The sequence below is a fragment of the Lagopus leucura genome, unplaced genomic scaffold, assembly GCF_019238085.1.
Source record: "Lagopus leucura isolate 7727_CA_CO unplaced genomic scaffold, USGS_WTPT01 Super-Scaffold_100026, whole genome shotgun sequence".
In the NCBI taxonomy this organism is placed as follows: Eukaryota; Metazoa; Chordata; class Aves; order Galliformes; family Phasianidae; genus Lagopus; species Lagopus leucura.
The window spans coordinates 8,672,960-8,699,576 of record NW_024962277.1 but is presented as its reverse complement, the minus strand read 5'-3'; the positions used below and the strand labels follow the sequence as shown (position 1 = coordinate 8,699,576).

The following is a 26,617-nucleotide window of genomic DNA, read 5'->3' as shown; positions in this document are numbered from 1 at the left end:
GTGCGAGGGAAATGTGCAGACAGCAGAGAGAAGCATCATTCTGCTGCTGGGACCTTTTGGGTCAGGTTGTGTTAACCATATTGTAAAGTATCACCCCCAGTTCTGTAATGTCCGGAGCTGCATCTTCTGTGCTGCTGAACCAGAAAGCGAGGAAGAGCCAGAGGAGCTGCTTTCCCCTCGGATCGTGGCCCAGTGCAGTGCCGGGGTGTAGATGCAGAGACATCCCGTGGCCACAGGAGGGATAGCCTGGGCTGCGTTCAGGCCTCCCAGGTCCCCCAGGCTTTTATTGTTGCCCCTGCATGTTGCTGTTCCAGCCTGATGATTTCAGACATTGTTGCTGCCATGGGATTCTTGTGCCAGAGACTTCAGGTGGTTGCTTGTTGTGAGGAGGTGCTGTGGTGTTTCTCCAGCAGTCCCAGGAGCAGCTACAGTCTGAGCTAAAAAGGCCAGAGCATCTGGAGCTAACTCGGGCAGCTTTGCTTCTTCGCCATCCTGTGGCTGTGCCAGGCAGACTGCAAACATTTAAAGAGCATCTGTCTTCTCCAAAGCACTTCAAATCTCATTTGGATTTGACAGTCCCTCTTGCCTACCTTTAGAAAGCCCAGGCTTATTGTGTGAGTGGGCTATATAAAAGCATGAGGAACCAGCTGCTCTGAAGGGCTTTGGGTGTTAAAGGAGAGGATCCAAGGGGAAGCCACTTAGATACAGCAGCAGAATGGCTGTGGCACTTGTATTCTGAAAATGGTCCAAGTCATAGCTTGGAGAGAAGTGGAAAAGAAAAGGAGGAAATGGTGTCAGGGCAGGAGGTGAACAGGAGTTGCTTAGATGTGCAGAAGGAATGGGATTCTGATTCTTCAAGGACTTGTTCTGCTTGTGTTGGTTCTGTCCCTGCTGGGTGGATGTGAGCTTGCTTTTAGCTGTGCTGGAGCTCACCGTTTGTGCTCCGTTACCACGGTGCCTCTCTGATGACATGAGCTGAAGGAAGGAAATGGCATTCTGTAAAGATGGGAGCCTCAGGATACTCAGACCTCCTCCTTTCCCTGTCTCCTGTCAACCCTACTGGAGGTGGAAGAGACAGACTCCAAATTAGCATGTGTTTCCCTACACGATTAAAGAGATGGTGAGGAGCGTGCTGGAACAAGTGGAAAGTAAATGGGGAATGAGAGGGACACTTGCAGATATAGAGAAACAGCAAAAACTTCTCCTAGGAGATGAGCATGAGTACAAGTGTTTCTCCATTCACAGGACTTTCGTTTGCCTTTCCAGATCATCACAAGGAAGCAGATAGAGAGGGGGAAAACCTGGCTGCCTGAGCGCCGCTGAGCTGCATCTCCCAGCCTTTGTGGCTCTCCCCATGCTCCAAGAGTTCAACTGGTGCCCAACGCAATGTGTGTTTGTCAAACCATGGAAGTGGGCAAGTATGGCAAGAATGCCACTAAATCTGGAGACCGGGGGGTGCTGCTGGAGCCTTTCATTCACCAGGTGGGCGGCCACAGCAGCATGATGCGCTACGACGACCACACCGTCTGCAAGCCGCTCATCACCAGGGAGCAGCGCTTCTATGAGTCCCTGCCTCCAGAAATGAAGGAGTTCACGCCTGAGTACAAAGGTGAGGCCTGCTGTCACCTTGCAGCGGGGTGACGTGGTTTGTGAAGCCGCCTTCTCCTTTTCCTGGAGCTGTGCTTGAGTGTCGCTGTCTTTTTCGCTTTTTAGTTGTGTTCTCCTCTTTTGCAGGGTAGCGATGTGATTGGAGCTTTTGGGAAGGGGGAGGTCTCTTTTTTGTGCTTAGTGTGTTCATCCCTCCAGACAGAATCTGATTGTTGTTGTCTGACACTTAAGGTTATGACAGAAGTAATTTTACTGGCAAGTTATTGTCAGTTCCTACTGCCTTGACCTTGAGCAAGTGAAGTTAGGTCACGCACCGAGCAGTTGTGCATTCGGTCCCATAATTTACTGCTTCCTCATCCCAGCTCTTTTATGGACCCCTATCAGAAAACTGCTGAAGCAGGAAGTGTTTCTTTCTGAGCACTGAGGTGAAGTGAGCCTTGTCCCCAGCTGCTCCCAAGGAGTGGAATTTTCCAGTGCCTGTATCATTGTAGCAAATCGATCGCCTCCTGTATCTTTCAGAAGGTACCTTGGGGCCATGTGTTCCCCTGCAGAAGGGTAACTCTGCTGCTGCTTCCTTCCTGTGTGGCACAAGGAGGACTGCGCTTCAGGGGCAGATGGGGCCTCCGTCTGTTCCAGGTCGTGCCATTTGATCTGGCTGTTTCCTGGAGGGCTGAAAGCAGTGTCAGCTTACCTACCTGTGTCTGTATACAGACCGTGAAAGAGAGATACCATCTCCAACAGATGGGTCCTCTTGTACCCTCAAGCCGCTCTGGATCCATATGGGGCTCTGGTGACCCATCTGAAATCCCACCTGAAGCCTGTTGTTACTGGAATCGATGTGATGTCAGGCTTTCCTCAGGAGATGTGTTTAAAACTGATGAAGCTGATGGTCCAGATGGAGACCTCGCATCATCATCATATTTCCTAGTTGCCTAAAGGCACGGGATGTGCATCTCCACTACAGTATGGGATTTCATCTGAGGCTCCAGTGCAGTTTCCTGCTGGTCCCAGGGGTCACTCCTGCTGCTCTGGAGAAGATGATGTTTCCTTTCTGAGCACACGTATGTAACTCTTAAGATTGCCTCTTCAGAGGTGTGACTTGTGGAGCGCATCCAGGCAGACAGAGGGCTTGGATGATCGTTTATGTAGTGACATGCTGGAGTCCTGAGCTTCTCAGAACTTGTGTGGAGCTTTCTTACCTTGTTGGCATTGTCATGTGCAGGCAGGGAAAAATAGTAGTGTGATGTTCTTTATCAACCGAGCAGTGAAATGTTTCATCACTTTTATGGCAAGTCTTCAGATTCAGTCCATGTAGAGCCCAATATTCTTGGCAGCTGTTTGATACTGGTGACAAGCTGATTAAAAAATAATAATTTCACTGCTGTGAGTTGAGAGATGTCAGCTGCCTCATTTTCAGGGCTGGAAGTGCCCCAAAGACATCAGCCCTACCTGAAATTGCCAGCTATTCTGCCCCGTGGCTGGCCAGCTAGATACGTTCAGAATTGGTGCCGTGAAAGGTCTTTATCTTCCCTGGGAATGTGGTGTTTTTCAAGAGCCTTTGGAAGGTAACGGTGGCCAGGACACACGTGGACCTGATTGCCTTCAGCTGGCACAAAGTTTTTGCTCCACGGCCTCCTGTTTTATCTCTAGGAAGCCCTGGGGCCTCACAGATCCTTTTCTACAAGACTGGCTGACTTGAGATACAAGCAGCAGGTGTCACCGAAGTGTCAGTGCTCAGGTGCTGGAGCGGGGAAAGCAGACCAGGAATGCTCTTGTCCTGCAAACATGTTCCTGCTGTTGATATGGATACCCAACCCAAATGAACTAAATGCACATTTCATATGCTTTTCCCCCTTCAGCAGCTTGGTAGACTCTGCTTTACTTTCTCTAGTTTGACATTTCTTGTTTTATTTTACACTGCAAGACTGAATGGAGGGGAACCATCCATCCCTCGTCAGTCTTGCAGCTGTTTCCCTTAGTGCAGCACATTGGGATGTCAGCACTCTGGGCTAGGAGTGCCATGCTTAACTTCCTGTCAGTGCCACAGCTTCTACTGCTGTTACCAACTGTTCACTCCTGTAGTAACAGCACTCCTGTATGCAGAGATTTCTCCTCTGTGCTGTGTTACAAATGTTTGACTTCTCCCCTCATCATCCTGAACCTCGTTCTGCTGCTCTGCATTTGGTTTTCTGCTCTGTGAGCTATGGTTATTCTGTGTTGTTGAACACCTGTATTCTAGTAGTTACATTTCCTCTGCTGGCGAACAGCACTGACAGGTCCCTTCTTTCTGGCAGGTGTGGTGTCTGTCTGTTTTGAGGGAGACAGCGATGGCTACATTAATCTGGTGGCATATCCCTACATGGAGAATGAAGCTTTGGAGCAAGATGACATGCCAGAGAGGGACCAGCCACGACGCAAGCACTCGCGTCGGAGCCTTCACAGGTCAAGCAGTGGCACTGAGCACAAGGAGGAAAAACCTGGCCTGGCCAGTGACAGCACAGAAAGGTAGAAGCTTGTGAGGGTCCACTGACAACGTGGCAAATGGGAAATCACAGAATTGTAGGGGTTGGAAGGGGCCTCCAGAGATCTCTGAGTCCAACCCCCCTGCCAAAGCAGGTTCCCTACACCAGGAAATATTTCTTTCCACTTTCAGCTCTGGTCCTCCATTTATTGAGGGTGTTTTGTACTTCTGTACAGTTGCTAGACTGTCTTGCAGTTGCTATTCCAGCAATACTGTGGCACTGCAAGCTACGTTAGGAGCCCAGTTGTAGACAAACTCATCCAAGTGGAATGCTTCTGACGTGGAATAACGGCTGGATGTGGAAGCAAAGCCTGGGGAGCAGATTCAAATGCAGATTCAAAGACCATCCAGTCCTTAACCTGAGGATATAAGTATGGGTCCACAGCCTGGGACGTTAGCAAGGATTTGCTGTTAAGCTGGCAGCTTTTGAGTAGTGTGAGGCGTGCAGCAGGAGAGGAAGCAGCAGGAGGAGGTCGTGTGCAGGTATGACTTGTGAATATCTGGAGAATGCATGGATCCTAACGTGCTTCCTTGTTCTGTGTTTATGCCAGCAGCATCCAGGAGGCAAAGAGTTCCAGGATGGACTTGCACATCCACTCGGATGTTCCGTTTCAGATGTTGGATGGGAACAGTGGGCTGAGCTCTGAGAAGATCAGCCATAACCCCTGGAGCCTGCGCTGCCACAAGCAGCAGCTGAGCCGCATGCGCTCGGAGTCCAAGGAGAGAAAACTCTACAGTATCCTTGGGGAGGGCACCGAGTGCATCAGGTTGCTGCTGCCGTGCTGCCTACACTACACACTCGTGCCGGAAGCAGCTAGGCCTGTGTTTCCCTTGGCTTGTGTTAAGAATAATGTTTTCCCCATGCATTGCACAATCAAAGCTGTATTAAATTCTTTTTCCTGCTCTTTCCTACTGGTCAGACAGCGCCACTGGTTTCTGACACTCAGAGAAGCCACGTTTCTGGCTAGATTCCTGTACTTGGTTTTTTCTTCTGGACTTTCTCTGAGTTGGCTTGTTCTTTTTTCTTTTTGAACTATCGAATTCTTCACATGAGACCTTGCCCAGATGCAGGTCTAGCCTGCTCAGTAATCCCTTGGGAAGGAGCTATGATCGTCCTTGTCACCTTTCTTGAGCCTCTTCCAGTTCTACTGCATCCTTCTGGAAATGGTGACCAGAACTGCGCACCGTACAGAAGGAGCTGGTGAACCAGAGCTTTCATTTCCACTGGCATACAGTGCTGTTGTCTCTACTTCCTTGTGCTCTGTGGCACACTCTCTTGTTGTAAATGCTGTTTGTTTGTTCTAACACCATTTCGGACTGTAATAGCTGTTTGAAAACCCACTGCTTTAGATGTTGGGGTTAAAAATAACAGCCCTTTTTCTCCTTGTGTTCATCATCTCGCACGTTAACTCTGGACGGTGTCTACCCATGTAATGACCAGCTGGGCACCATAAGGTGCTTTTGGGATTTTTTTGTGGTTGCTCCTTGTTTTTGGAACTTTGACTGACTTGTTTGTCACCTCATTCCATTTTCTGGATCACTTGTTGACCAGCATGGTTCTTCCCACACAGGCCTTGTCAATGACTGTGTGACCAGTCAGAGATCCCAACTCCTTTCTTCTTTCATTTGCTAGCTAATTAATTGACCGCCAGCTGCTTCATCCTCGGTCTGTTGCCTGAACTCTTGGAGGCACTGCCCAGATCTCCCCATCCTCACGCAGATTTCATTTTGCCTTGACACTTCATGTCTGCATTTGTCAGAGTTGCTGAAGAACCCCAGGGTGTTTCTGAGGTGTGACTTCCACAGGAGCTGTGTTTGATCCTTCCCTGAGAAGTCGTTGACCAGCTTGTGTTCTGCAGGGCTGCCTCCAGCTGAGCTGTGTGGCACGCCTGTGACACTGCAGTTCCCCAGGTCTCTGCCACTCAGCACTGCCACAGCCTGCCTTTGGTCTCCTAGCGCTAAGGCAGCTTTAAATGAGCTGCAGTTCCTGTTTAATAGTAGAAGTAGATCTGTCCTGTGACCTGCAGTGCTTCTGGGTGAGACTGCCCTGTTCTGATTATTTGTCATTCGTTAGTTCTTGCTGGATGTACAGCTCTTCTGCTGGCCCTTTAGCTTCAGCTCATCTGTATTTAGAAAAAGAGTTTTGGCTTGGGAATCCCCAGTAAACACAATAAATTATTAGTGCTTCTTTCTTTTTAGAGTGTCTTTGTACTCCCATCTCCCATTGGCTCCTTTTATACTTGTGCTCTAAGCCCTTCAAGCAGTCTGAATGGCTTCTTCATATGGCCTAAGAAGGATTGATTGTTTTCTTTGCCTTTGCAATTCATTCCTCACACAGTTTTGCTGTTTTGTTTTAACGTGACAATTTCTGGTTTTGCTTCACCTGCCAGAGTTCAATTTTTGTTTTGCTTGCCTAGAAACAGCCTTGTTTCTAATAGCTTTATTCTTCCACGTTTTAACTGTGGCCTTCCTTTTTCTATTCCCAAGTGTGTGCTTTGAGCCCCCAACGTCTATTTTTAAATGGACTCCACATCACTTGCAGAGAAGTGATGCTATAGCTGTCCTATCTTTTTCTAACACGCTTCCTTATTTTTCTGGAGTTCCTCTTTCGAATCAAATGTAGTTTTGCTGGTAGATTTTTTTTCTAAATGCTGAACTCCCTTGCAAGTTTAACGTAGCTCTGCTGCTGTTGCCATTTCAGAGCAACACATTGAACTGTGACCCACAGGGCAAACGTTGGGGTTATTCCTCCCCTCTGGGACTCCTTTGCTGTACTGACTGTCTCAAGTTTGCTCTCAGCGTTGTGCCCTAATGGAAGGTGTGCCCATTGTGTGTGGTGCTAATTGAAGTTTCCCATTACAAATCTGTTTCCTGCCTTTGTGGCCTCTCCAGTTTCCCCCCTGTATTGGTCAGTGCTGCAGTTCTGGTCAGGCTGATAACAGAACTGCAGCTATTACTTCAGCCTTGAATTCTCAGTCCATGGGGATTGTGTTCTTCATCCATGTGATTAAACTGTGATTTTGGTTCGCCTTCGAGCTCTCCCTCAAGTATCACCAGCCCTTGCTGGCACGCTGCATTTCTCCTGATGTTAGCATTCTGCTCCTTGGTTCCTCCTGCTGGGCTTTCCAGTAAGCCTCTCGTGATCTCTGTTAGGGCTGGGCCTGGCACTTTCCAGGCTGACTTCTGCTACCAGCTGCCAAAACCCACGTGCCACTCTTTGGGTTCTGTCCTTTTCTTCACCTTCCCAGTTTGTTCTACTTCCTCTTTGGTTCCTGTTTGTTTGCCTGTCTCATGCTGGCCTCTGTCCCTCCTCGTGGCGGCTCTGGGGCAGCGTCTCTGACTGGGGAGCTCTCCTTGACGTGTCTCTCAGAGTTCCTTTTGCTGGAGAACGTGGTGCATCATTTCAAGTTTCCCTGCGTGCTTGATCTGAAGATGGGGACCAGACAGCACGGAGATGATGCCTCTGAGGAGAAGGCTGCTCGGCAGATGAAGAAGTGTGAACAGAGCACTTCTGCCACCTTGGGCGTGCGAGTGTGTGGGATGCAGGTAGGAATCCCTGAGGCTGCAGATGCTGCACGTTCCTTTTCCCAGTCCCACTGGAGCTTCTACTTGTTAATGTTTGCTGCCGAGCTCTGAGTTAGCGGGTGGGTGTGCTGGAGTTCATGATGTGCTGTTGGTCTTCATGTGAAAGCCCAGAGCAAAGGAACTTGCTTCTCCCACGGTGGTCTGCTTGTTTGCAGAAAACATGGGGACTTTTTAAACAACTGCTCTTCTTGCTTGGTGTTAAGCTAGAGCTGCAGCACTGGTGGGGATGTCTTTTTGTTCTACCGTTCATCCATGTGTTGAGAGTTAAACATCTGTTTTCCTATTGTGGTTACACCCTGAGCACAAGGATTTGCTGCTGTCATGCAATAGAGCCAGTCCTTTCCCCACCTGCAGAGGCATCTCATAGTCCGTATCTCTGCCCACAGACTGAAGCAAGGAGGGCTAATCACATCTAATCACATGATAAGCTGTGTGGGGATGCAGGGGGCAGCAGGGCTGCTCCTTCTGTCTCCTGGTTGTGGTGGTGATGTGAGTTCCCTCTGCCCTGTCAGTACGAGGCAGCTCTGGGCTCTCTGTGTGTTGCCTTAACCTTGTGTTCCCACTTGATGTGCATTTCCTTTGGTGTTCCAGGTCTACCAGCTGAACACAGGGCATTACTTATGCAGGAATAAATACTATGGACGTGGTCTTTCCATCGAGGGCTTCCGCAATGCCCTCTACCAGTATCTCCACAATGGCATAGAGCTGCGCAAGGACCTCTTTGAGCCTGTCCTTGCCAAACTCCGAAGCTTGAAGGCAGTTTTGGAGAGACAGGCCTCCTACCGCTTCTACTCCAGCTCCCTTCTCATCATTTACGACGGAAAGGACAGCAGGGCAGAGATGTTTGTGGAGTGCCACTCGGAGACGCGCCTGAAGCAGATGGCCAGCTCTGTGCCGGAGAGCCTTCAGGATGGCGGCAGCATGGAGCCCAGCTCCCCCCCACACCCCATGGTGGATGTGCGTATGATTGACTTTGCACACAGCACATTCAAAGGCTTCCGTGATGACCCCACTGTGCATGACGGACCTGACAGAGGTTATGTGTTTGGGCTGGAGAGCCTCATCAACATCATGGAACAGCTGCGTGAGGGAAACCAGTAGCTCTGGGCCATGGCCGCTTATTCTTGTCCTGGTGACTGGAGCAGACACGACCACCTCCTACCACGGGGAACAGCAGCCACTTCAGTTTTAGGACAATTGTATTGCTCCACTGTTTTTAAATGTACTCGGAGAGAAGAGCTGAAGGGAGGCACAGTGGAAGAGCTCCTCAAACTGACCGCAACAGCTCTGCCTCCTCCAGGGGGCTTTATGGCTGCCTGCTGGGGCTCTCGGTACTTTGCTCCTCCCATGTGTATTTTGGAGGGGGGACCTGGCCCTAGGGAAGGGAAAGCAGGAGGATGCAGGGCTCTGGAGGGCTGCAGCTGTGGCTTGGGGAACCTCCTGCCTCGGCAGCCTCCTCAAGGCTGTGGCTCGAAATTCTCCCAGGGCACCGGAGCAGCAGCCGGCAGACTCTATGGGGCAGGTGCTCTGCATGCTCCCTGGCTGGCATTGCTAGCTCTGCCCTCTGTTTTGCCGTTGGGCCTTTGCTTTTGATGCTGCCTTTTCCTTCTGTTTGGGCACTGTGAATAACCGACCCAAACGGGGAAATAAAATGACCAAATGCAACCCAGGGCAGAGCTGCGGGGGGAGGAGATGCTGCACTCCCGGTGCTGTCTTTGCCCCTGCGGCCCTGGGCAGGTCCCGGGACAGCACGGGCAGGGCTCTGCCACCGTGACTCTGCCCTGGGCCCCCGACCAAGCCACAGCTCAGCTCGTGGGCTAGCAATAGTACTTGTAGCAGTTAACGTGACCCCGGCCCTGCAGCGGGGCGTTCAACCGTTCCCCTTGTAATCGTCGGTCCCGCCGCTTGTATGCAAGGATCTCTCTGTTCCGCGGGCTCGGCCTGCCGGCTCCTGTAGGCACGGCGCTACGTCCTGCTCCGGGCTCCGCGCTGGAGACGCCCGGCCGGCACGGATTACCGCTGGGCTGCGCCCGCCCCCCCCCCCCCCCCCAACCGTGCTCCGCCCGCGGCTTCCCGAGCCGGGGATGCTCCGTTCGCTGCTATCCCGACCCCTTCGCCCCGCGTGTCTTCGCTGCGTCCCGGCCGCTCCCTTCCTGCTCTCCCCGCCTCATCCCGCGGCACTTCTGCCCCGGCTCGGCTCCGCTCTCCCCTCCGCTCGCTCCCTCCGTCGCTTCTGCGGGCGGCCGCGCTGCCCGGCCGAGCTGCGGGGTTCGAGGTGGGCTGCAGTGAGGAGCCCGGGGCAGCGGGAGCAGCCCTGTGCCCGGCCGGGCTGTCCGGAGCCGCCTTCCCTCGCCCCCGGTGCGGAGGGCCGCCGCCTGTACATAACCGCGTCCGTCCGCTATCCGCTGTCCGTACTCGCCCAGCGCCGCGCATTAAAGGAGCTGGTTTTGGCCCTGTGTCTGCGTGTGTCCGCGGGGCGGGAGTGCGCGGGGGCGGCTCCGCCTCCCATTGGGTGGGAGCAGTGGTGGCTCCGCCTCTCAACTGGATGGGAGCAGTGGTGGCTCCGCCTCCCATTGGGTGGGGGCAGCGGTGGCTCCGCCTCCCACTGGATGGGAGCAGTGATGGCTCTGCCTCCCATTGGTTGAGGCACAGGTGTCCCCGCCCCTCAGGGCGGGCCCGGCGGTGACGCGTCAGGCGCGCGCGGCGCTGACGTGTCGGCAGGGGCGCGGGGATGCGGGCGCTGATCCTGGTGGGCGGCTTCGGGACGCGGCTGCGGCCGCTGACCCTGAGCCGACCGAAGCCGCTGGTGGAGTTCTGCAACAAGGCGCTGCTGCTGCACCAGCTGGAGGCGCTGCGCCAGGTACGGGCCGCTCCGGGGGGGAAGCCGGGCCCCGCCGCCCCGTCGCCCCCCTGACCAGCCAGCTCCCGCAGGCGGGCGTCAGCCACGTGGTGCTGGCCGTGAGCTACATGTCCGAGGCGCTGGAGGCCGCTATGCGCGAGCAGGAGCAGCGGGTAAGGAACCCCCGCGCCCCCGCCCCGCCCCGCCCCGCTCCGCCCCGCTCTGACGGCTCTGCCCGCAGCTCGGCATCCGCATCTCCCTGTCCCACGAGAAGGAGCCGCTGGGCACAGGTAGGGGCGGGCGGCGGGAGGGGAGCTGGGAGGGGTGCGGGTGAAGCCCGGTGGCCGAGAGCGCCGCCGGCGCCGGGGATGCTGGGATGGGCGCGGGTGATGGGGACGGAGGGCTGCTGATGGTCGGTGGGTGGGAGAGCTGATGGGCACGAGGCTGGGGACGGGCGGTGTGGACGGCGGCTGGGAAGGCTGATGGGCACGAGGGACAACGGGATGAGCGAAGGTAGCATCGACAGCGGCTGAGTGACAGCCGGCGGCTGGGAGCGTTGGTGGAAGCGGGGATACCGAGATGGGCGCAGGCAGCATCCAGCTCGAGGCTGGGCTGTCCCCGGCCCCGTGGTGGCACTGACAGCTGGGCAGCGGGACCGCTGGCGTTGGCGCGGGACCTGCTGGCCGAGGGCGGGGAGCCCTTTTTCGTCCTCAACAGCGACGTGATCTGCGAGTTCCCCTTTGCGGCGCTGGCCCAATTCCACCGGCGGCACGGCGGCGAGGGCTCCATCGTGGTCACTCGTGTGGAGGAGCCGGCCAAGTACGGCGTGGTGGTGAGCGAGCCCGACAGCGGCCGCATCTGCCGCTTCGTGGAGAAGCCACGCGTCTTCGTATCCAACAAGATCAACGCTGGCCTCTACATCTTCAGCCCCGGCATCCTGCAACGCATCCAGGTAGGGCTGGGCTGGGAGCTGGGGGCTGGGTCTGGAGGCTGTGTCCCCATGCTCAGCCCACAACCCGTCTGTATCCCTGCAGCTGCGTCCCACATCCATCGAGAAGGAGATCTTCCCAGCCATGGCGCAGGATGGGCAGCTCTATGCCATGGAGCTGCAGGGTAAGGCCCCAAGCAGGGTCCTGGCCATGCTTGGGGCCCCACCTGAAGTGCTGTCGCTGAGGCTCTGTCCCCGCAGGCTTCTGGATGGACATCGGGCAGCCCAAAGACTTTCTCACTGGCATGTGCATGTACCTGCAGGCACTGCGGGCGCAGCATCCTGAGAAGTTGCACTCAGGGCCTGGTGTTGTGGGGAATGTGCTGGTGGTAAGTGCCAGCCTCAGACACACTGCACGGGCTCACCTCCATCCTCCCACTGCTTTCCTCAAGCTGGCCCTGCCATCCTCACACTGGCTGAGCTGTGCCCCCGGCCTCACTGCAGTTTTGGGCATTGTTTTGAGGGACATGGTTTAGTGAGAACTGTCCATGAATGGTTGGAGTGGATGATTTTACAGGTCTTTTCCAACCTTGGGGTTTCTGTGATTAATCCCTCTTTCCTTGCAGGATCCTAGCGCCAAGATTGGGGCAAACTGCGTCATCGGCCCTAATGTGACGATTGGGGCTGGTGTGGTGGTGGAGGACGGGGTGCGCATCAAGCGCTGCACGGTGCTGCAGGGGGCCCGCATCTGCTCCCACTCCTGGCTGGAGTCCTGCATTGTGGGCTGGAGCTGCTCTGTGGGGCAGTGGGTGAGGAGGCGTGTGCTGCGGGGCTCTAGAGGGACTGGGCCAGATCCTGCCCTGCCTCCTGGCTGTAGCCAAAGGGAGGAGGAAAGCACTGTGGTGCCAGTGGGCGACAGCAGGAGCACGGCCCCATGCCCTGAAGCGGGCTGGGTGTGACGCAGCTCTTGGGACAGGTGCGCATGGAGAACGTGACGGTGCTCGGTGAGGATGTCATTGTCAACGATGAGCTCTACCTCAATGGGGCCAACGTGCTGCCACACAAATCCATCGCCGAGTCCGTGCCAGAGCCACGCATCATCATGTAGCGCCCGCTGTGCTCTCTCCTGGTTCTGTTTAGATTAAATATTTATATTTCCATCTACCTCTGAGCATCATCTGTGCACAGCAGAGCCCCCAGAGCTGGCTCGGCTTTCCCTCCTCACGTCACCCTGGTACTGTGTAAGGAAGAATAATTTAATGCTGCATTTCACGAAGTCAGCCCCCAGCCAGGGCCGAAGTCTCAAAGCCCAAACACACAGCCCGGCCCCAGGCAGCGCTCACTGCATGCGGGGCTGCTGTGGGAATGAGGCCTCGCGCTCCCCTCCCTGAGAATGGCCCCTCCCTCCCTGCAGCCCCTGTTCTGTGTTAGGGACAGACCCATGTGCAGGGCCAGGCATTAGGAGCCGGCCGGCTTGGTGAAATCATCCACCCCTGTGATGGTGGCCTTGCAGAAGAAGCAGTCCTTGTTGTTCATCAGGTGCTGGTTGATGCAGGCTCTGGGATGGGGGGGAAGAAGAGCGTAAGCACTCCCGAACCCCAAATGCTGCGGGGAGCTGGGGCCAGCAGGAGCTGCTCATACTCACTTGCAGGACTTGTGGGAGCAGGGCCGGAAGATGGCAGAGATTGGGTGTGCGTAGCAGATGGGGCACAGGTCCTCCTCGCTGGTGGGCTGTGGGGGACAGGAGGGTGCTTGGCAGAGGTACTTGGAGCTGGGGGGCAGCGGTGCCAGGGCTGCAGGCGAGTTTGGAGCAGCAGAGCTGTGCGTGGGGATGGGAATGGAGGACACTCACCAGCGTGGTGGCAGCCGCCTGCTTGGACTCCTCGCTCAGATGGCTCAGCATCTTGTCCACCTTGGACAGCTCCTCGGCACTGATGTACTCCGTGTCTGGGGGCAGAACCGCATTGAGAGCCGCGTGGCACCCGGCTGCTGGGCCTGCTGCGTGCCCAGTGCTGCCCCCAGGGCCGGCAGCCCACTGCCCCAGCCTGGTGCATCACTCACATGTGCTCAGGGAGAAGTGGCGTTTCTCTGTGGCCGCAGCAGCTGCTGCCATGGCTGCAGGTTCGGCATGGCCCAGGAGGTACTGGATGGAGCGCAGCTGGAAGCAGGGGTCCGCCAGCAGCACCGCCGTCGCGCGCTCAGCCCTGCAAAGGGAAGGATACAGACAGGCTCTGCCTGTTTCCCCATGTTCCCAGACATGGTTCTGGCTGTGCCCCAGCACCACGCAGCTGGCTTGTTCTGCAGGAGCTGTCCCAAAGCGTATGCAGCATGGTGGTAGCCCCCAGTCCTCAGGCTCCCACAGCACACACCAAGGCAGCCAAAGGGCATTCCTCCTCCTCCCCCTCCTCCACTACCATCCCATTGGGGATCTGCTGCAGGACCCCGGATTGATGTGCTGCATTGGCATTTGCCAAGGTTGCACCTCAGTCTCAGGTGCCGGCTTGCGCCCTAAGAGATGCAGGGTGGCTGAAGCAGCTGGCACCAGCATTGCAGGGTGAGGACATGGCACCGCAGCAGCCCGGGACTGGAGCACATCTGCACCTCGGGGACACCACACGGTGTCCCCACGGTGTGCCATCACCCTGGCAGGGAGGAGGGAGAGAGCGGTTGTGTCTCTTCACGCCTCATGCATCAGCAGGGATGCTCTGGACAGAGGAGGGGCACAATGTGGCATCCAGAGCCCCCAATGCTGCTCAGGCACTGCCTCCATCAGGCACCTGCCCTGTGCCCCAGCCACAGCCCCGTGGCCACCTCCAGCAAGGGCACAGCTGGACACAGCAGTCTCCATCTCCATCACCGGCTGAGCTGCTCTGGGGAGCAGGGGGTTAACAGCCCCTCAGTGCCCAGCAGCCACAGCGGCCAAATGAGCTCTTTTGCTTCCCTAATGGAAACCAATTCCCCATCCCCGCTCTCCGCTTCCCACTGAAGAGCCCAGGAGCTGGCAATGACATTCCTGCACGTCCTTCACCGCACGGCTGCCCCTGCTAGTAGCACCCTCTCCACCGCAGGGATCCCTGAGCTCAGCCTGCCCCCATGGATGGGCGTGCCAGGGGGTCCCCGCCAGCTCATCAAGGGCTGACCGGGACAAGGGCAGCGAGGGACGGACGCACCGGGGTGTGGGAGGTCAGCGCGGCGCAGCGGCTGCCGCTGTCGAAGGAGGAACAGAGGCTGCGCACGGCCGGGGGTCTCCGAAGCGATCCCCTGGGACGAGCACTCGCACCGCCCTGCCCACCGCAGCACGCGAGGGAGGGACGCGCCGAGCCGCCCGGCCACCGCGGCCACCACTCCCCACGCCGGGACCAATGGGCTCCCGCCCAGCCCCCACGCTGCGCATCGCCAGCACGTAAGTAGGGGCGAGCGGGCGGCCGCCGGGAGATGCTACCCGGGAAGCGGCCGGGTACGGCGATGCGCGGCGCCGAGCTCTAAGAAACTTGGCGCTCCGGGGACGAGCGGCGCTGGGAGGCGTTGGGTGAGCACTGGAGCACCGCGGCATCCTTGCTGGATGCGGCCCCCCCCGCAACGCGTGGCGCTGCGCGAGGGGCCATGCCGCCCCTTAGCTCTGCTCCGGCCCCCGTGGCCGGCTCTGCCAGCAGCCGGTAGGGCAGCACGGCCCCGCTGAGTCCCCACCGCCCCGGGCCGCCGAAAAACGCCATGGCCCCGTGGGCGTCCGCGGAGCTGTGGCTGCTGCTGCTGCTCCAGCTGTGTCCCGCGCGCGCCTCGCCGCCCCGCAGCTGCCCCCCCCGCCTGTATCTGCACCTCCGACCTGCTGAGCTGCAGCCGGCAGACCCTGCAGCGCGTGCCCCGTGCGCTGCCGCCCACCGCCACCACGCTGGACCTGAGCCACAACGCGCTGAGCCAGCTGCAGGACGGCTGGCTGGCCGCGCTGCCGCACCTCGAGGCTCTGCACGTCGGCCACAACCAGATCGGCGAGCTGTCCCCGCGTGCCTTCCACAACGCGTCCCGCCTGCGGCACCTCGACATGTCCTCCAACCGCCTGCGTGCCGTCGAGACGCACTACTTCGAGGAGCTGGTGAGCCTGGAGGAGCTCCTGCTCTACAACAACCGCATCGCGCGGGTGGACGAGAACGCCTTCGCCAAGCTGAGCGGGCTGAGGAAGGTGTACCTGAGCTGGAACAACCTCACCTCCTTCCCCTTCCACGCGGTGCAGGGCCTGGGCAACTTCAGCCTGCGCACGCTGGACCTGTCCTCCAACAGCCTGAGCAGCCTGCCTGTGGAGGAGCTGGCGGCGCTGCCTGAGCACGTCCGCAACGGCCTCTACCTGCACAACAACCCCGTGCGCTGCAGCTGCCCGCTCTACCTGATGCTGCAGCGCTGGAGGCAGCGGGGTTTCAGCTCGGTGCGGGATTTCTTTGAGGAGCACACCTGCAAGGTATCCGACGCTGTGCCGCGCTCCCTGATCAAGCTCCTCAAGTACAACCACCTGTTTGAGAACTGCTCGGCCGAGCCAGACCCCACGCAGCCCGTGTCCTTCCCGGTGACGGTGGGCCGGGTGCTGCTGCTGGCCTGCAATGCCAGCCTGCCCCACGTCGCCTACATGTGGATCTCCCCACACCATGAGCCCATCTGGCCCCCGGGGAATGCCAACCGCTCCGTCGAGGTGTTCCACAACGGCAGCTTGCGTATTGCATCCGCCCGGCCCTGGCACTCCGGGGTCTATGTCTGCTTGGCCATCAATGGCCCCAACGTCAGCCGGCTGTGCGAGGTCAATGTGACGGTGCATTACTCCAAGCCAGACGGGGAGGCGTTCAGCACCGGCCTGACCACGCTGCTGGGCTGCATCGTCAGCCTGCTGCTGGTGCTCGTCTACCTGTTTGTGACGCCGTGCCGCTGCCCGCCGTGCTGCAGGACGGCTTCCCCCAGCCCCCCGCAGGAGTGCAGCGCACAGTCCTCCATCCTCAGTGCCACACCGCCCACCACCGACGGGCCCAGCCGCAGGGCCAGCAAGCACGTGGCCTTCCTGGAGCCTGCCCGTGAGGTGCTGGATGGCAAGGAGCGCCCGGTGCCCGGTGAGGGCCTCCCCGACGGCAGGCATCCCAAGGTGCTGCAGCTGCGGTCGGACACCGAGTCCATCAGCTCCGTGTTTTCAGACACCCCCATCGTGTCGTAGTGGGGCTGAGCTGTTCGCCTGCTCAGAGCATCACCGAGCCCCAGCGGCTCAGCCTGACTATGGGGGGTGGGAGGGAGGGGGGGGGGGTTCAGCACCACCTGCACCGCTTCAGCTGCTGACACAAGGGCAACACTGATGGATTCAGCACACCTGCAATCCCTGTTTTGTCCAGGCAGCAGTGATGCCAGGGCTGTGGCCGTGGGTGTGCAAGATCCAGCCCAGTGCTCCCAGCCCAATCCCCCCAGTGCTGTCCTCGGGAGGACTCTCAGAGATGGCCATGCCACTGTCCCCAGCCACTTGGAGTGGAGGGAGCGCGGTCCTGTGGCCCCACACATCCACGGGGGGACCGTGTGGCAAAGAGGGGGCTCAGCACCCAGCCAAGCAAACATTGCATGTTTTTGCCTCTGAACACCCCCAAAGCTGTACATAGTGATGTCGGGCACCAGGAGGTGACTGACGCAGCGCTGCTTGCAGCTCCCCATGCCACCAAGGACGCTGAGGTCTCCTGCACTGCCTGTGCTTGCTGCTTCTCCTTGAGATGGACGCGCGCTGCTCGAGCACAGCTATTGAGGCAGTAACCTAATGAGCCTGTCAATAAATGTGAGTAATGCTCTCCTCTCTCGGGCCATCACTCTCCAGTTACATTTGAATAAAAAAATGCCTATTTTTTTAAGCTCATGCTGGGCTGTGTGTCTCCTTGTCCTCACGGCAGGGCGGCTGGGCTGAGGGCTACAGGACCCCCATGATCAGCGTGGGGTTAGTGTGACGTGCAGTGTTGAGGGCTGGGGGGCCTCTGGTCACTTGTCCCCAGGAGGTAACATCTGTGAGGTGGGGAGGGGGCAGCAGCAGTGGCACACAGCACATTCAGGAACCAGCAGCATTCAGAGGGATGGGAGATTTACTTGCTCAGGAGCAGGCCAGCCTTGACACTGAGGGAGGGGGGGACCACAGAGGGACATGGAGCCAAGCACAGGGACACAACCACCCCTGCACAGTCACCATGAGAGAACACAGCTCTCGCCCATCCTTCCACTCTTCCAGCACAGAGACAAGCAGCTTATTTCCAGCACAAAGTCAGCCCTGCCTAAAGCGCTCGGGCTCGCCACCTGAAACCGACCTTGTGCAGCCCCGTGCCATCAGCCCTGCAGCCCCTGCTTGGCGAGGGATGGGGACTGACAGCTGCTGCCGGCCCTGCCTCACTGCCTGCACCCGCTGTCCCCTTGTGTTAGCACAGCACTGCTAATGAGCCCGGGATGCTGAGCAGCCATGCCAGCTGCTGCTGGGGCTGGGGAGTTGCGGTGGTACGGTCCCCTGGCTCTGCTCCCATGCAGGGATCCCACTGAGGAGGATACGGGTTTGCCCTTTACAATGGGAATCCTACCACCCTGCTTTTGCGTGAGCAAAGCCATGCCTTGCTGAGGGATCTGGTTGCTGCATCATGGCATCATGCTGATGCTTCACCTCAGATTCCGGAAAAGCATTCCAGAGAGGTGCTGAGGTGAGGGGCTGGTACCATCCACCCCAAAGCAAGGGGCCTGCTGCTCCCTGCAGCTGCCCAACCCCATCTCACAGTGCCATGGACATGGCTGTTTCAGTGCCTGTCACAAGGGCTCCCTGTTTCCCAGGAAAACCCCATCGCTGTGTGTCACACTGTTCTGGTGCCAGGAAAGGACTCAGCCCTGCAGTGCAGCTCCAGCAAGGTGCCCAGAGCAGTCCCTCAAGCAGCTTGAACGGTAAATCTCAGCCAGGGAAAGCACAGCCACGGGCATGGCCTCCCTAACAGGCAGGGCTGGAAATACAGCAGATGGTCTCCATCACCACCATCCCCTCCTGGCAGCCACCTGTAATCACTCTGGCCTGGCTGGCTGCCACACCGTGGGTTGGCATGCAGCACAGCAACACGGGTGTGCGGGGCCCAAGGATCATCTGTCCCCCACGCTCCACATCTTGGTTCTCTCCTACCCTTCCACCCTGGGGCTGATTGCACCTGGGCCCCTCCCTTACCACACTCATGGACTTCCAAAGAAACACAGGCAGCAAAGCTTGATGCCCCAGCCCGTGCCATCCCCACACGGCACGGCAGACCCCAGCCTGCGCACCCCCTGCTCAGGGCACAGTCAGTGAAGCAGTCCGTAGCCAGGTGACCGCAGTGCTTCCCACTGTCCTTCCCACCTTCTGGGTGGCACTCCCTGCGAGCCCCCCGGAAGGCTCCATCACAGCTGTGCTTCCAACAAACACACCAAACTCCTGAGCACATCCCAGCCCTCCAAACCAGAGCCCCACTGCCACCAAGTGAGTCCCCTCACACGCAGACACCTGCGGAGAACCTTCGGGCACTGCCCTTTCCCCCATCACTCGCTCTCATCAGGATCATTACACAAGATCTGGCCAACTTGGCTCCATTAGCTCAGTCCAAAGGAGGCTTAATAGAAAATCTGCTCAATTATTTAGCAGACAAACAGGGGGATGATACTGGCTGAAGGCTGCCCGGGTCCTTGGCATGGTCCCAGCGATTCAGAGCAGCTCCAGGCTCAGCTCCCACCTTCTCTCTCCTCCCCATAAAAGCAAGGCATGGTCATTAGGGCCTGGCAAAGCACGGAGCACACAGGCATCCCGTTAGCATTGGGAGCACCATCAGTGACACTGCTGCCACGTCTCTATTGTGGGGACAGGAACAGCTCTGCTGCAGACCCACTATGAGCAGGCAGGCTCTATCCTGCACCCTGCCCATCTGTGAGTCTCACCCCTCAGGAGTGAGCTGAGCGTGAAAGTCCTCAGGCTCTGCTCTTGCCCAGGCCAGCAGCTCTTGGAGGATGCTCAGGTACCACCTCACAGCTTTCCTCCTTACCCCGGTGCCAGTGCCAGGACTGGCTGGCCAGGCTTTGGGGCTCAGCAGAGCTGGTGCTGGGCACTGAGTGCTGCCTCACTGCGAGCAGCACAGCCATCCTCACAGAACCAAGGAGTGCATTTCGGACTAACACACACCATGTATCAATTGTCTCCTCACATCCCAGCCCGGGCAATGTTCCCTATTCCTGTGCTTAATGGCCCTTTTTGTGCCAGGAGGCCGTAATAGGAGGACTTGATGCCTGGCTGAGCCTATCCTGCTGGACAGCACAGCTGAGGCATCAGGCCACGTCCTGCTGCACCCAGGGCACTGTGCAGAGCCCTGCTCTCCCTGCTGTGTGTGCCGTCCCAGGGCAAAGCCCCCAGCACCTGGTCAGCTCACAGACAGAGAAAGCTCACTCAAGCAAAGAGGTGACAGGAGGTCCTCCTGCCCTTTGTCCTCACCCTCTCTGCAGGGAACCCAGCAGCTCAACAGCTAGTTCTGGGTAATTCCTATAGAGAGGTTCCTCTGAGCAAACTCATGTGATGTAATCGCTCTGTTAACAGTTTCTGGAAATCTGGGAGGTGCCAAATGGGACCTGGAATAAATTTCTTCCTACTCCTACCTCCAGGTAGTGCTTCTGCAGAAGGGGAATCCCATCCTCTTACCTGCTCGCCCCACTGAGAGCAAGCAAAAAAGGGAAAAGGAGGGCTGCCTCCTCTTGGGTCCACATAAACAGGTTTGACAGACAGAACCTGGGGATGGGATCCTTGCTGCTGGCTCCTTGCAGCAATACAACCCACAGCAGCCATCTCCTGCAGGATAGAACCAACTTGATAAAGGTTTAATTCTCCTTTTTCTCTCCAAGAAGGATCCTCTTGCTCACGACCTTGGAAAAGGACACCTCCCCAGGCCTGCTTTGTGCTGGCTGCTGCTGAGCTGTGCCACCTCCCTGCATTAGGGTGACTGTGGGCAGAGACCTCAATACGGCCATACTCAGTCCCGCTGCACCTCCTGGTCCTGCAGCCCTGTTTGCTGGTTCTGAATGTGCTGTGCTGAGCAGAACCACCCTGTAGGCAGGGCACAGCCCTGGATCACCAACTCAGAGCTGGCAAGAAGGGGAGTGCTCAGCTCTCCTTCCCTGAGAGTTATCTGCCCACAGTTACAGTATTGGTACCAGCAGGCTGCCTACTCCGTGCTCTGGGAGCAAAGATGCCTTTGGGATGCTCAGCCTTGGTACTTCTATGTCTTGTTTGACCTGAGCAACCTCCCTGCAAAGCCTGCCTGCCTTTTATAGATCAGTGGCGTATCAAATCTCAGAATTATTGCTGGGCTTTGCAAAATAATGCACAAGCATTTTGTTTTAGAGAAAATTTTTCCTGGGCTTCCTCCTGTCTCACCTTGTGCCTCTCCCACTCAGCCAGTCCCACCATAAGGACACAATGCTTTCTTGCACCATTCCACTGCTTCTTATTTACCTCTGCTTTCCAGTGTTCAAGGAGGTGGCTGCAAAGCCCTGATAAACAGCCTCGGACTCACCACTTTCCAGCTGCACAACGGGGTACAGCACTTCTGGTTTGTCACCGTGCTGTCCTGGCTGCTGTGGGCACACACAGGGGACAGTGCCATTCAGCATCTGTGACAGCTTTGTGCTGGCTGCTGCTGAGCTGTGCCACCTCCCCGCATTAGGCTGCCTGGCTGTCACCAGCCCAAAGCACAACTGGCTTTCAGGCAGGGGAGATGCAGGCTGGGAGTTGGCAGGTTCCATCCTGCACCCTGCTTCCTAAGTTCACTGGGCTGGAGGGCAGAGAAACAGCTTTTAGCCCTAGGACAGATGTTTTAGGGACAGGGAACGGGGGAGGCCTTCTCATCCTGCCAGGCACACGGGGAACTGCTTGACACCCCTCCTTTCCCTCCAGGAGGAAGGAACCAGTTGTGGTGTCAAATTTATGATGTTTGCCCCTTTTCACGCAGCAGGATTTTGGGGAAGAGCAAAACACACCCAAACCCAGAGTCCAGAAAGGCCACTGCCAGCGACTCTGCACTGAGCACTTGGCACTGTCACCCCTGGGGCTGTGTGACTGGTGCAGCAGCCATGGGAGCAGGATATAATTAGATGTAGATTTGTGTACATCTTTGAGTCCTTGAGAGAAGAAGCAGAAAGACTGTCTGCATGGCTGAGCTGCACGGCCAGATGGGGCTCTCTGCTCTGCGCACAGCCAGGGATTGTCATGTTCTCCAAAGCAGGATGCACAGGGCAGACATAAGAGCCCCTTCCTACAGCATCCTACAGGGCACAACGGCAGGGCAGCACTGGGAGAGAGCAGGACCAGGCTGCAGAAGACATCAGCACGAGCCTGTTTGCAGAGCTTGATGCAAGCAGCACTGGCAACACAGACCAACAGCCCGAGGCATGGCTTCACTGAGAGCTTTTTCAACAAAGATGTGTGGAGCTGTCATGATTCCCAGCATGAGGCCACCAACGTGCTGAACGCTCCAGGCACATCTACCTCTTCTCACCTCGGTCCCCACACACCCCTATTGCTCCTGCAGCATCTCCCAGGGTATGCACATGGGGAAAGTAATGCCACGTGCAGCAACACCGTGCTTAAGAAATCAAAAGCCACTCACCCCTGAGCATCACTGTCCACCAACAGCCGGACCAGTATTCCTGTCACAGCTACGAGGATCGGGTAATGGTCCACGCTCTCCAGTCCTACAGAAGGAAAAGTGTAAGGCAGAATAAGTGCTGCTGCACAGCAGGTGGGATGGGGCTGCAGCCTTGGTGGCAGGGCTGTGACTTTGATTCTGCAGGGGGCTGCAGGGGCCATGGGTTCCCACAAAAACAGGAGTTTTCCCCACTGATGAGCTCCAGGCTTGGGCACTGCTCTCCCAAGAGAGCATCCCTGCCTCTTCCAAGCCCCAGAAGGAGAAGGTGGTCTGTCCTCTGTCAAGCAGGCAGGAAGATCCGGCCATTTTATGGTCAATAGGGGATGCTCACAACACAGTACCCAGAGCCTGCCTCTGCCAACAGGCAGAACAGGAAGAAGATAGCTGATGCTGGTGCAAACAGCTTGCCTCAGCAATTCAGTGCACCCTTTACAGAATCACAGAATGACCAGGGTTGGAAGGGACCTCAAGGATCATGAATTTCCAACCCCCCAGCCACAGGCAGGGCTGTCAACCTCCATATTTAATGCTAGACCAGGCTACCCAAGGCCCCAACCTGGCCTTGAACACCTCCAGGGACGGGGCATCCACAGCCTCTCTGGGCAGCTGTTCCAGTACCTCACCACTCTCTCTACAAAGAACTTTCCCCTGACATCCAACCTAACTCTTCCCTCCCTCAACTTAAAACCATTTCCCCTCGTCCTACACATATCAACCCTTTCAAAGAGTTGATTCCCCTCCTGTTTGTAGGCTTCCTTTAGGTATTGAAAGACTGCAATGAGGTCACCCCACAGCCTTCTCTTCTCCAGGCTGAACAAGCCCAGCTGCCTCAGCCTGTCTTTGCAGAGGAGGCACTCCAGCCCCCTGATCATCTTCATGGCTCTCCTCTGGACCCTCTCCAACTGCTCCATATCTTAAGAATTTACTCCACCCTTTACTCAATGCAATGCACAGCAACAAAGTTTGCTACCTACACTGAAATCTGTCCAGGCCTCTGAGCCCTGCAGACAGCTCCAGTCTAACCCATGTCAGGTCAGTGTACCTCTCCAGCCACGGGCACAGCCCAGCTGCCACCTCTGCTGCGGACAGCTAGAGTCATACAGCTGCTGATCCCACACCTCTGCAATGACCTTGGCCACAATGTGCCTGCTGTCTGAGGGCTTCCAGCATGTTCTCAACAGGGCAGAGGGATGGAGAGCTGATGCACAGACTCACCTGGCAGACGGAGGTTGACCACTCTGTCAAACAAATTCCTTTCAGCTGTCACACGGTTCAGCACCTGGTTCAAGAGCTGTGCAGGAAGAAGCAGAGCATGTCTGAGGTCAGCACCTTGCACTTACATCTGTACTCCACCTGCAGATGCCAAGCTGCTTCTGTGCAAGCAGCTCTTTGAAAGCAGAGGGTCCAGCCACAGCTCATGAAGAGCTGGCTGTCAGCTGCTACTGGACAAGGCAGTGTCAGTGGGGCCGGGATGGCAGTGGCACAGCCCTACCAACCCCGAGGCACAGGAAAAGCACACAGAGCAACGTGCTTCTCTGCGTGACAGAGCATCACCACGGATGGAGATTTCTACACTGCAGGAATCAGCTGCAGAGGCACTTAATCCACCACCATTAGCTCTCACCCACAACACAGTGGGATGAGCAGGGATGGCTCCAGGCCTGACACGCTCACTGTGAGCTGTGCAATCTCTGTGCAAAGCATCCCCTGCGTGGGCACAGCTCTGCAGTGTCAGCAGGGTGAGAGGCACGCTGCAGCGCGCTGCTCTCTGCTGACACTCCCCAAACCGCGAGCACTGAGGGCTGCTCACAGCCTCTCTGAGGAAACTCCTTCCCTCTCTGCCAAAGGCCAATACCTGGGCGAGCCTCCGAAGCAGCAGCTCCGACGATGGGCGATTCCAGTCCAGGAAGATCTCGGGGGCAAGAGTGACAGTCATCTCCAGCACGCGGAGCAGGCTGACCGACAGGTCGAAGCACGTGGCGCACACCTTCAGCTGGCGGCTGTCCACAAAGTTCCTTTCCAGGCGCTCTGCAGCCTGCTGGATCTAGAAAGAGACACCTTAACAAGGCCTCTTCCCAAAAGAAGGGCCACAAACCCCAGCCTGGTCCAGTTCCTGTACGTGCCAGGGAACGGCTGCACCCCCAGCCCTGAGATTCAAGTCCCGAGTCCTGCTGTTGTGGGACAGTGGGTGCAGGGCGTGCAGCCCAGGGACGTGCTTACCTCCTGAATCATGCCAATGAACTCGGAGAAAGCCCAGTTCAGTTGGTTGAGGACGCTGTTCAGGAAGCTGGGGGCCAAGTCACAGTCGCTGTGGAGCAGGTCTGCCATGTGCCTCTGCAGCAGGGTGGAGGGACACGGCTCTGCGAGCAGACAAGGACAGCTCAGTGGCATGGACACAGAGTGGCCACAGATTTGGGGCAAGAGCAGGTAGGAGCTTGGCTCTGGGCTTGTTCCAGAGCCAGTGTGTGTGAGAGGCACCTAGAAAAACCCCTCCTCCTGCCCAGGGCCAGGCTGTGCCTCCAGTGGGCTCGGGCAGGCAGGGCTGCCAACACACTACGCATGGCAATGTGCCCCCAGGGCCTGCAGCTGGGGAGTGTGGTCAGCCCCATGCGGGATGCTGGCCCCTATAAGGGAGTAAAGGAAGAGGCACCCATGGGGTGGATGCTTCTCACTGGCAGATGAAGGCTCACAGAATCAGTAACAGCATGAGGGAAGGACAGCCAAGATCTAACTACAGACTAACATGCAAGGCTTGGAGAAAAGACCATGAACATCTTTACCAAGTACAGGGAAGAAGCACAACTACTTTCCCTATGAAAAGCTATCACTAAGAGCAGGTGAAAACTCCTGCTCAAAGGGCAGCAGGGGCAAAGAAAACACACAGCATCCTCCAGCATGATCTCAGAGACTGAGCAGCCAGGCACAACTATACACTGCTCACTGGGAATAGAACTAGAGAGGAGGCAGGCAGGCAGAGATCATCAGCCTGGGTGGGAATGGGAGAAACGATACTGTAAATCTTCACAATGAGTCCAAGATTCTGCTGGGGTGGAGGACATGTGCTGGTGCTCGGAGCCCTCACACTCCAGGCAGGCTTTGATCCTGGCCAAAAGCACATCTCTGGGGGGGATTTCATCAGGGCAAATGGCTTTGATGTCCTGTGCCCACGCACGGCTCAGGGGCTGCCTGAGTCAGATGGATTTTATGTACTCAGTGACCCTCTGTGGCTTCCTTGCCAAGGGCCCCCCTGAAGCTATGTAAGCCTTTGGCACTGAACATGCCCTCGAGCAACATTTTACAGCCTAACTGTTCACAGCAGGAAGAATTCTAACTGGAGCTTGGTTCTCACTCGCTTCATTTAATAACTTTCCTCTTGCTGCCCCTCAGACGCTGCTCTCCATTTACCCCCTGCAGTCAGCCATGATTTCGGACCTCCATCACAGCCCCGAGTTGCTCCTGAGGCAGGAACAGCTCCAGTCCCAGCAGCCTGTCTGTCACAGGCTGTCACATCCATGCTCCTGTGCCACCATCCCAAGCCTCACCAGCTCTCCCAGATTTTCTGTGGAGAGGTGGAGTTGTTAAGTGCCCTCAGCATCCAAACCACAAATAGGAGGCAGATTTGCACAAAAGCATAATGTGTTGTTTTGTTCTCTTTTCCTCCCCTTGCAATTGCTGTTGTGTAATTCATTCCTTTGGCCACGCATCAAGCTGCTTTTTCTTTGTTGCTGTTCTTGTTCTCTTTTTTTTTTTTCTGAAAAGATTAAGCTAGGATTTCAGCTGAAGGATAACCCTTTGTCAGAACCGTGGTTTGTGATCCTCAGGAACTCACTGGCTGCAAGGTGCAAGCAGAGAAGTCCAGCAGGCAGCACCACAGCTCACTCTGTTTTCTTCTGTTGGTGACAGGCCACAGCACGCAGAGCACCCTGAGCAGACAACACTAAGCGAGGGGGTTTGTCTGTGAGTGAGGACTGGGAGAAAAAGCCTGATCACAGAAAATAAAGACTACAAGAACCAGCACCACCACCGCAAACCGCAGCTGCGCTGTGCAGCTCTGCCTCCTCCACCAACACTTCAAGCCAAGACAGTTCCCAAAATGAGCTGCCCAGCCAAAGCCTACCTCAGCTGAAGGCAGTTTGAAGGATGATTTTCTGCTTGTAGTAACTTGCTTTTCCCTGACTTCTGGCCAATGGCTATTTCCTCATGGTGTTTTTCCAATAAGTGGTGTGAATTTGCTCCAAGCCTCCAGTTCCAGGTTCTTAAATGCTTTCCTTGCTTCTGGCAAAGGCTGTGCCAGTTCATAAGAGCACTAAGAAGTGGTGCTGCTTGTCAGAGTTTTGGACTTTTTCTAAGTCTTTAGCTAACTCCAGGTGCACCAGTTTGGCCTTTATTGATCCCAGGAGGAGCATGAGTCTTAATTACACCGTGACCATGCTGAAAGCCATGGAAGGAAC

The 26,617-nt window shown here is 56.7% G+C and overlaps 4 protein-coding genes across 5 annotated transcripts in view; 3 read left to right on the top strand and 1 right to left on the bottom strand.

The window, feature by feature from the left end:
• Nucleotides 1–8,911, top strand: part of IP6K1 (inositol hexakisphosphate kinase 1) — a 34,037-nt gene extending 25,126 nt beyond the window's left edge. Inside the window, exons 3-7 of one of the 2 annotated variants that reach the window (XM_042880288.1) lie at nt 1,267–1,609; nt 3,903–4,113; nt 4,684–4,865; nt 7,500–7,675; nt 8,306–8,911. In XM_042880288.1, coding sequence (XP_042736222.1) covers nt 1,387–1,609; nt 3,903–4,113; nt 4,684–4,865; nt 7,500–7,675; nt 8,306–8,815 — 1,302 coding nt within the window. In that variant the 5' untranslated portion in view covers nt 1,267–1,386 and the 3' untranslated portion in view covers nt 8,816–8,911. Of the gene's footprint in view, nt 1–1,266; nt 1,610–3,902; nt 4,114–4,680; nt 4,866–7,499; nt 7,676–8,305 lie in introns of both variants that reach the window. The other variant, XM_042880287.1, reaches the window with a different exon arrangement.
• Nucleotides 8,912–10,426: 1,515 nt separating this feature from the next.
• On the top strand, nt 10,427–12,645 carry GMPPB (GDP-mannose pyrophosphorylase B). Its single transcript, XM_042880206.1, has 8 exons — nt 10,427–10,574; nt 10,646–10,726; nt 10,795–10,843; nt 11,204–11,505; nt 11,588–11,666; nt 11,743–11,870; nt 12,108–12,290; nt 12,458–12,645. The coding sequence occupies exons 1-8, from the start codon at nt 10,446–10,448 to the stop codon at nt 12,587–12,589; spliced, it is 1,083 nt and encodes a 360-aa protein (XP_042736140.1). The 5' UTR covers nt 10,427–10,445; the 3' UTR covers nt 12,590–12,645.
• A 76-nt stretch (nt 12,646–12,721) lies between these two features.
• The window catches only part of RNF123 (ring finger protein 123), a gene marked incomplete at its 5' end in the record, with an annotated part of 29,061 nt that continues 15,165 nt past the window's right edge, over nt 12,722–26,617 (bottom strand). Inside the window, 8 exons of the mRNA XM_042880548.1 lie at nt 12,722–13,039; nt 13,127–13,212; nt 13,334–13,428; nt 13,543–13,685; nt 22,128–22,212; nt 23,382–23,457; nt 24,022–24,210; nt 24,387–24,526. Coding sequence (XP_042736482.1) covers nt 12,940–13,039; nt 13,127–13,212; nt 13,334–13,428; nt 13,543–13,685; nt 22,128–22,212; nt 23,382–23,457; nt 24,022–24,210; nt 24,387–24,526 — 914 coding nt within the window. The remainder of the gene's footprint in view (nt 13,040–13,126; nt 13,213–13,333; nt 13,429–13,542; nt 13,686–22,127; nt 22,213–23,381; nt 23,458–24,021; nt 24,211–24,386; nt 24,527–26,617) is intronic.
• AMIGO3 (adhesion molecule with Ig like domain 3) lies at nt 15,193–16,727 on the top strand. Its single transcript, XM_042880204.1, is given in 2 exon segments — nt 15,193–15,276; nt 15,278–16,727. Coding segments are annotated over 2 exon segments (1,476 nt in total). The 3' UTR covers nt 16,670–16,727.

Bases quoted from the DNA above. Each gene is read 5' to 3' on its own strand.
- GMPPB (XM_042880206.1), top strand. From the start codon at position 10,446: ATGCGGGCGCTGATCCTGGTGGGCGGCTTCGGGACGCGGCTGCGGCCG. The intron at 10,844-11,203 runs GTAGGGGCGGGC...ACAGCTGGGCAG, and splicing joins GAAGGAGCCGCTGGGCACAG to CGGGACCGCTGGCGTTGGCG. The intron at 12,291-12,457 runs GTGAGGAGGCGT...CTCTTGGGACAG, and splicing joins GCTGCTCTGTGGGGCAGTGG to GTGCGCATGGAGAACGTGAC.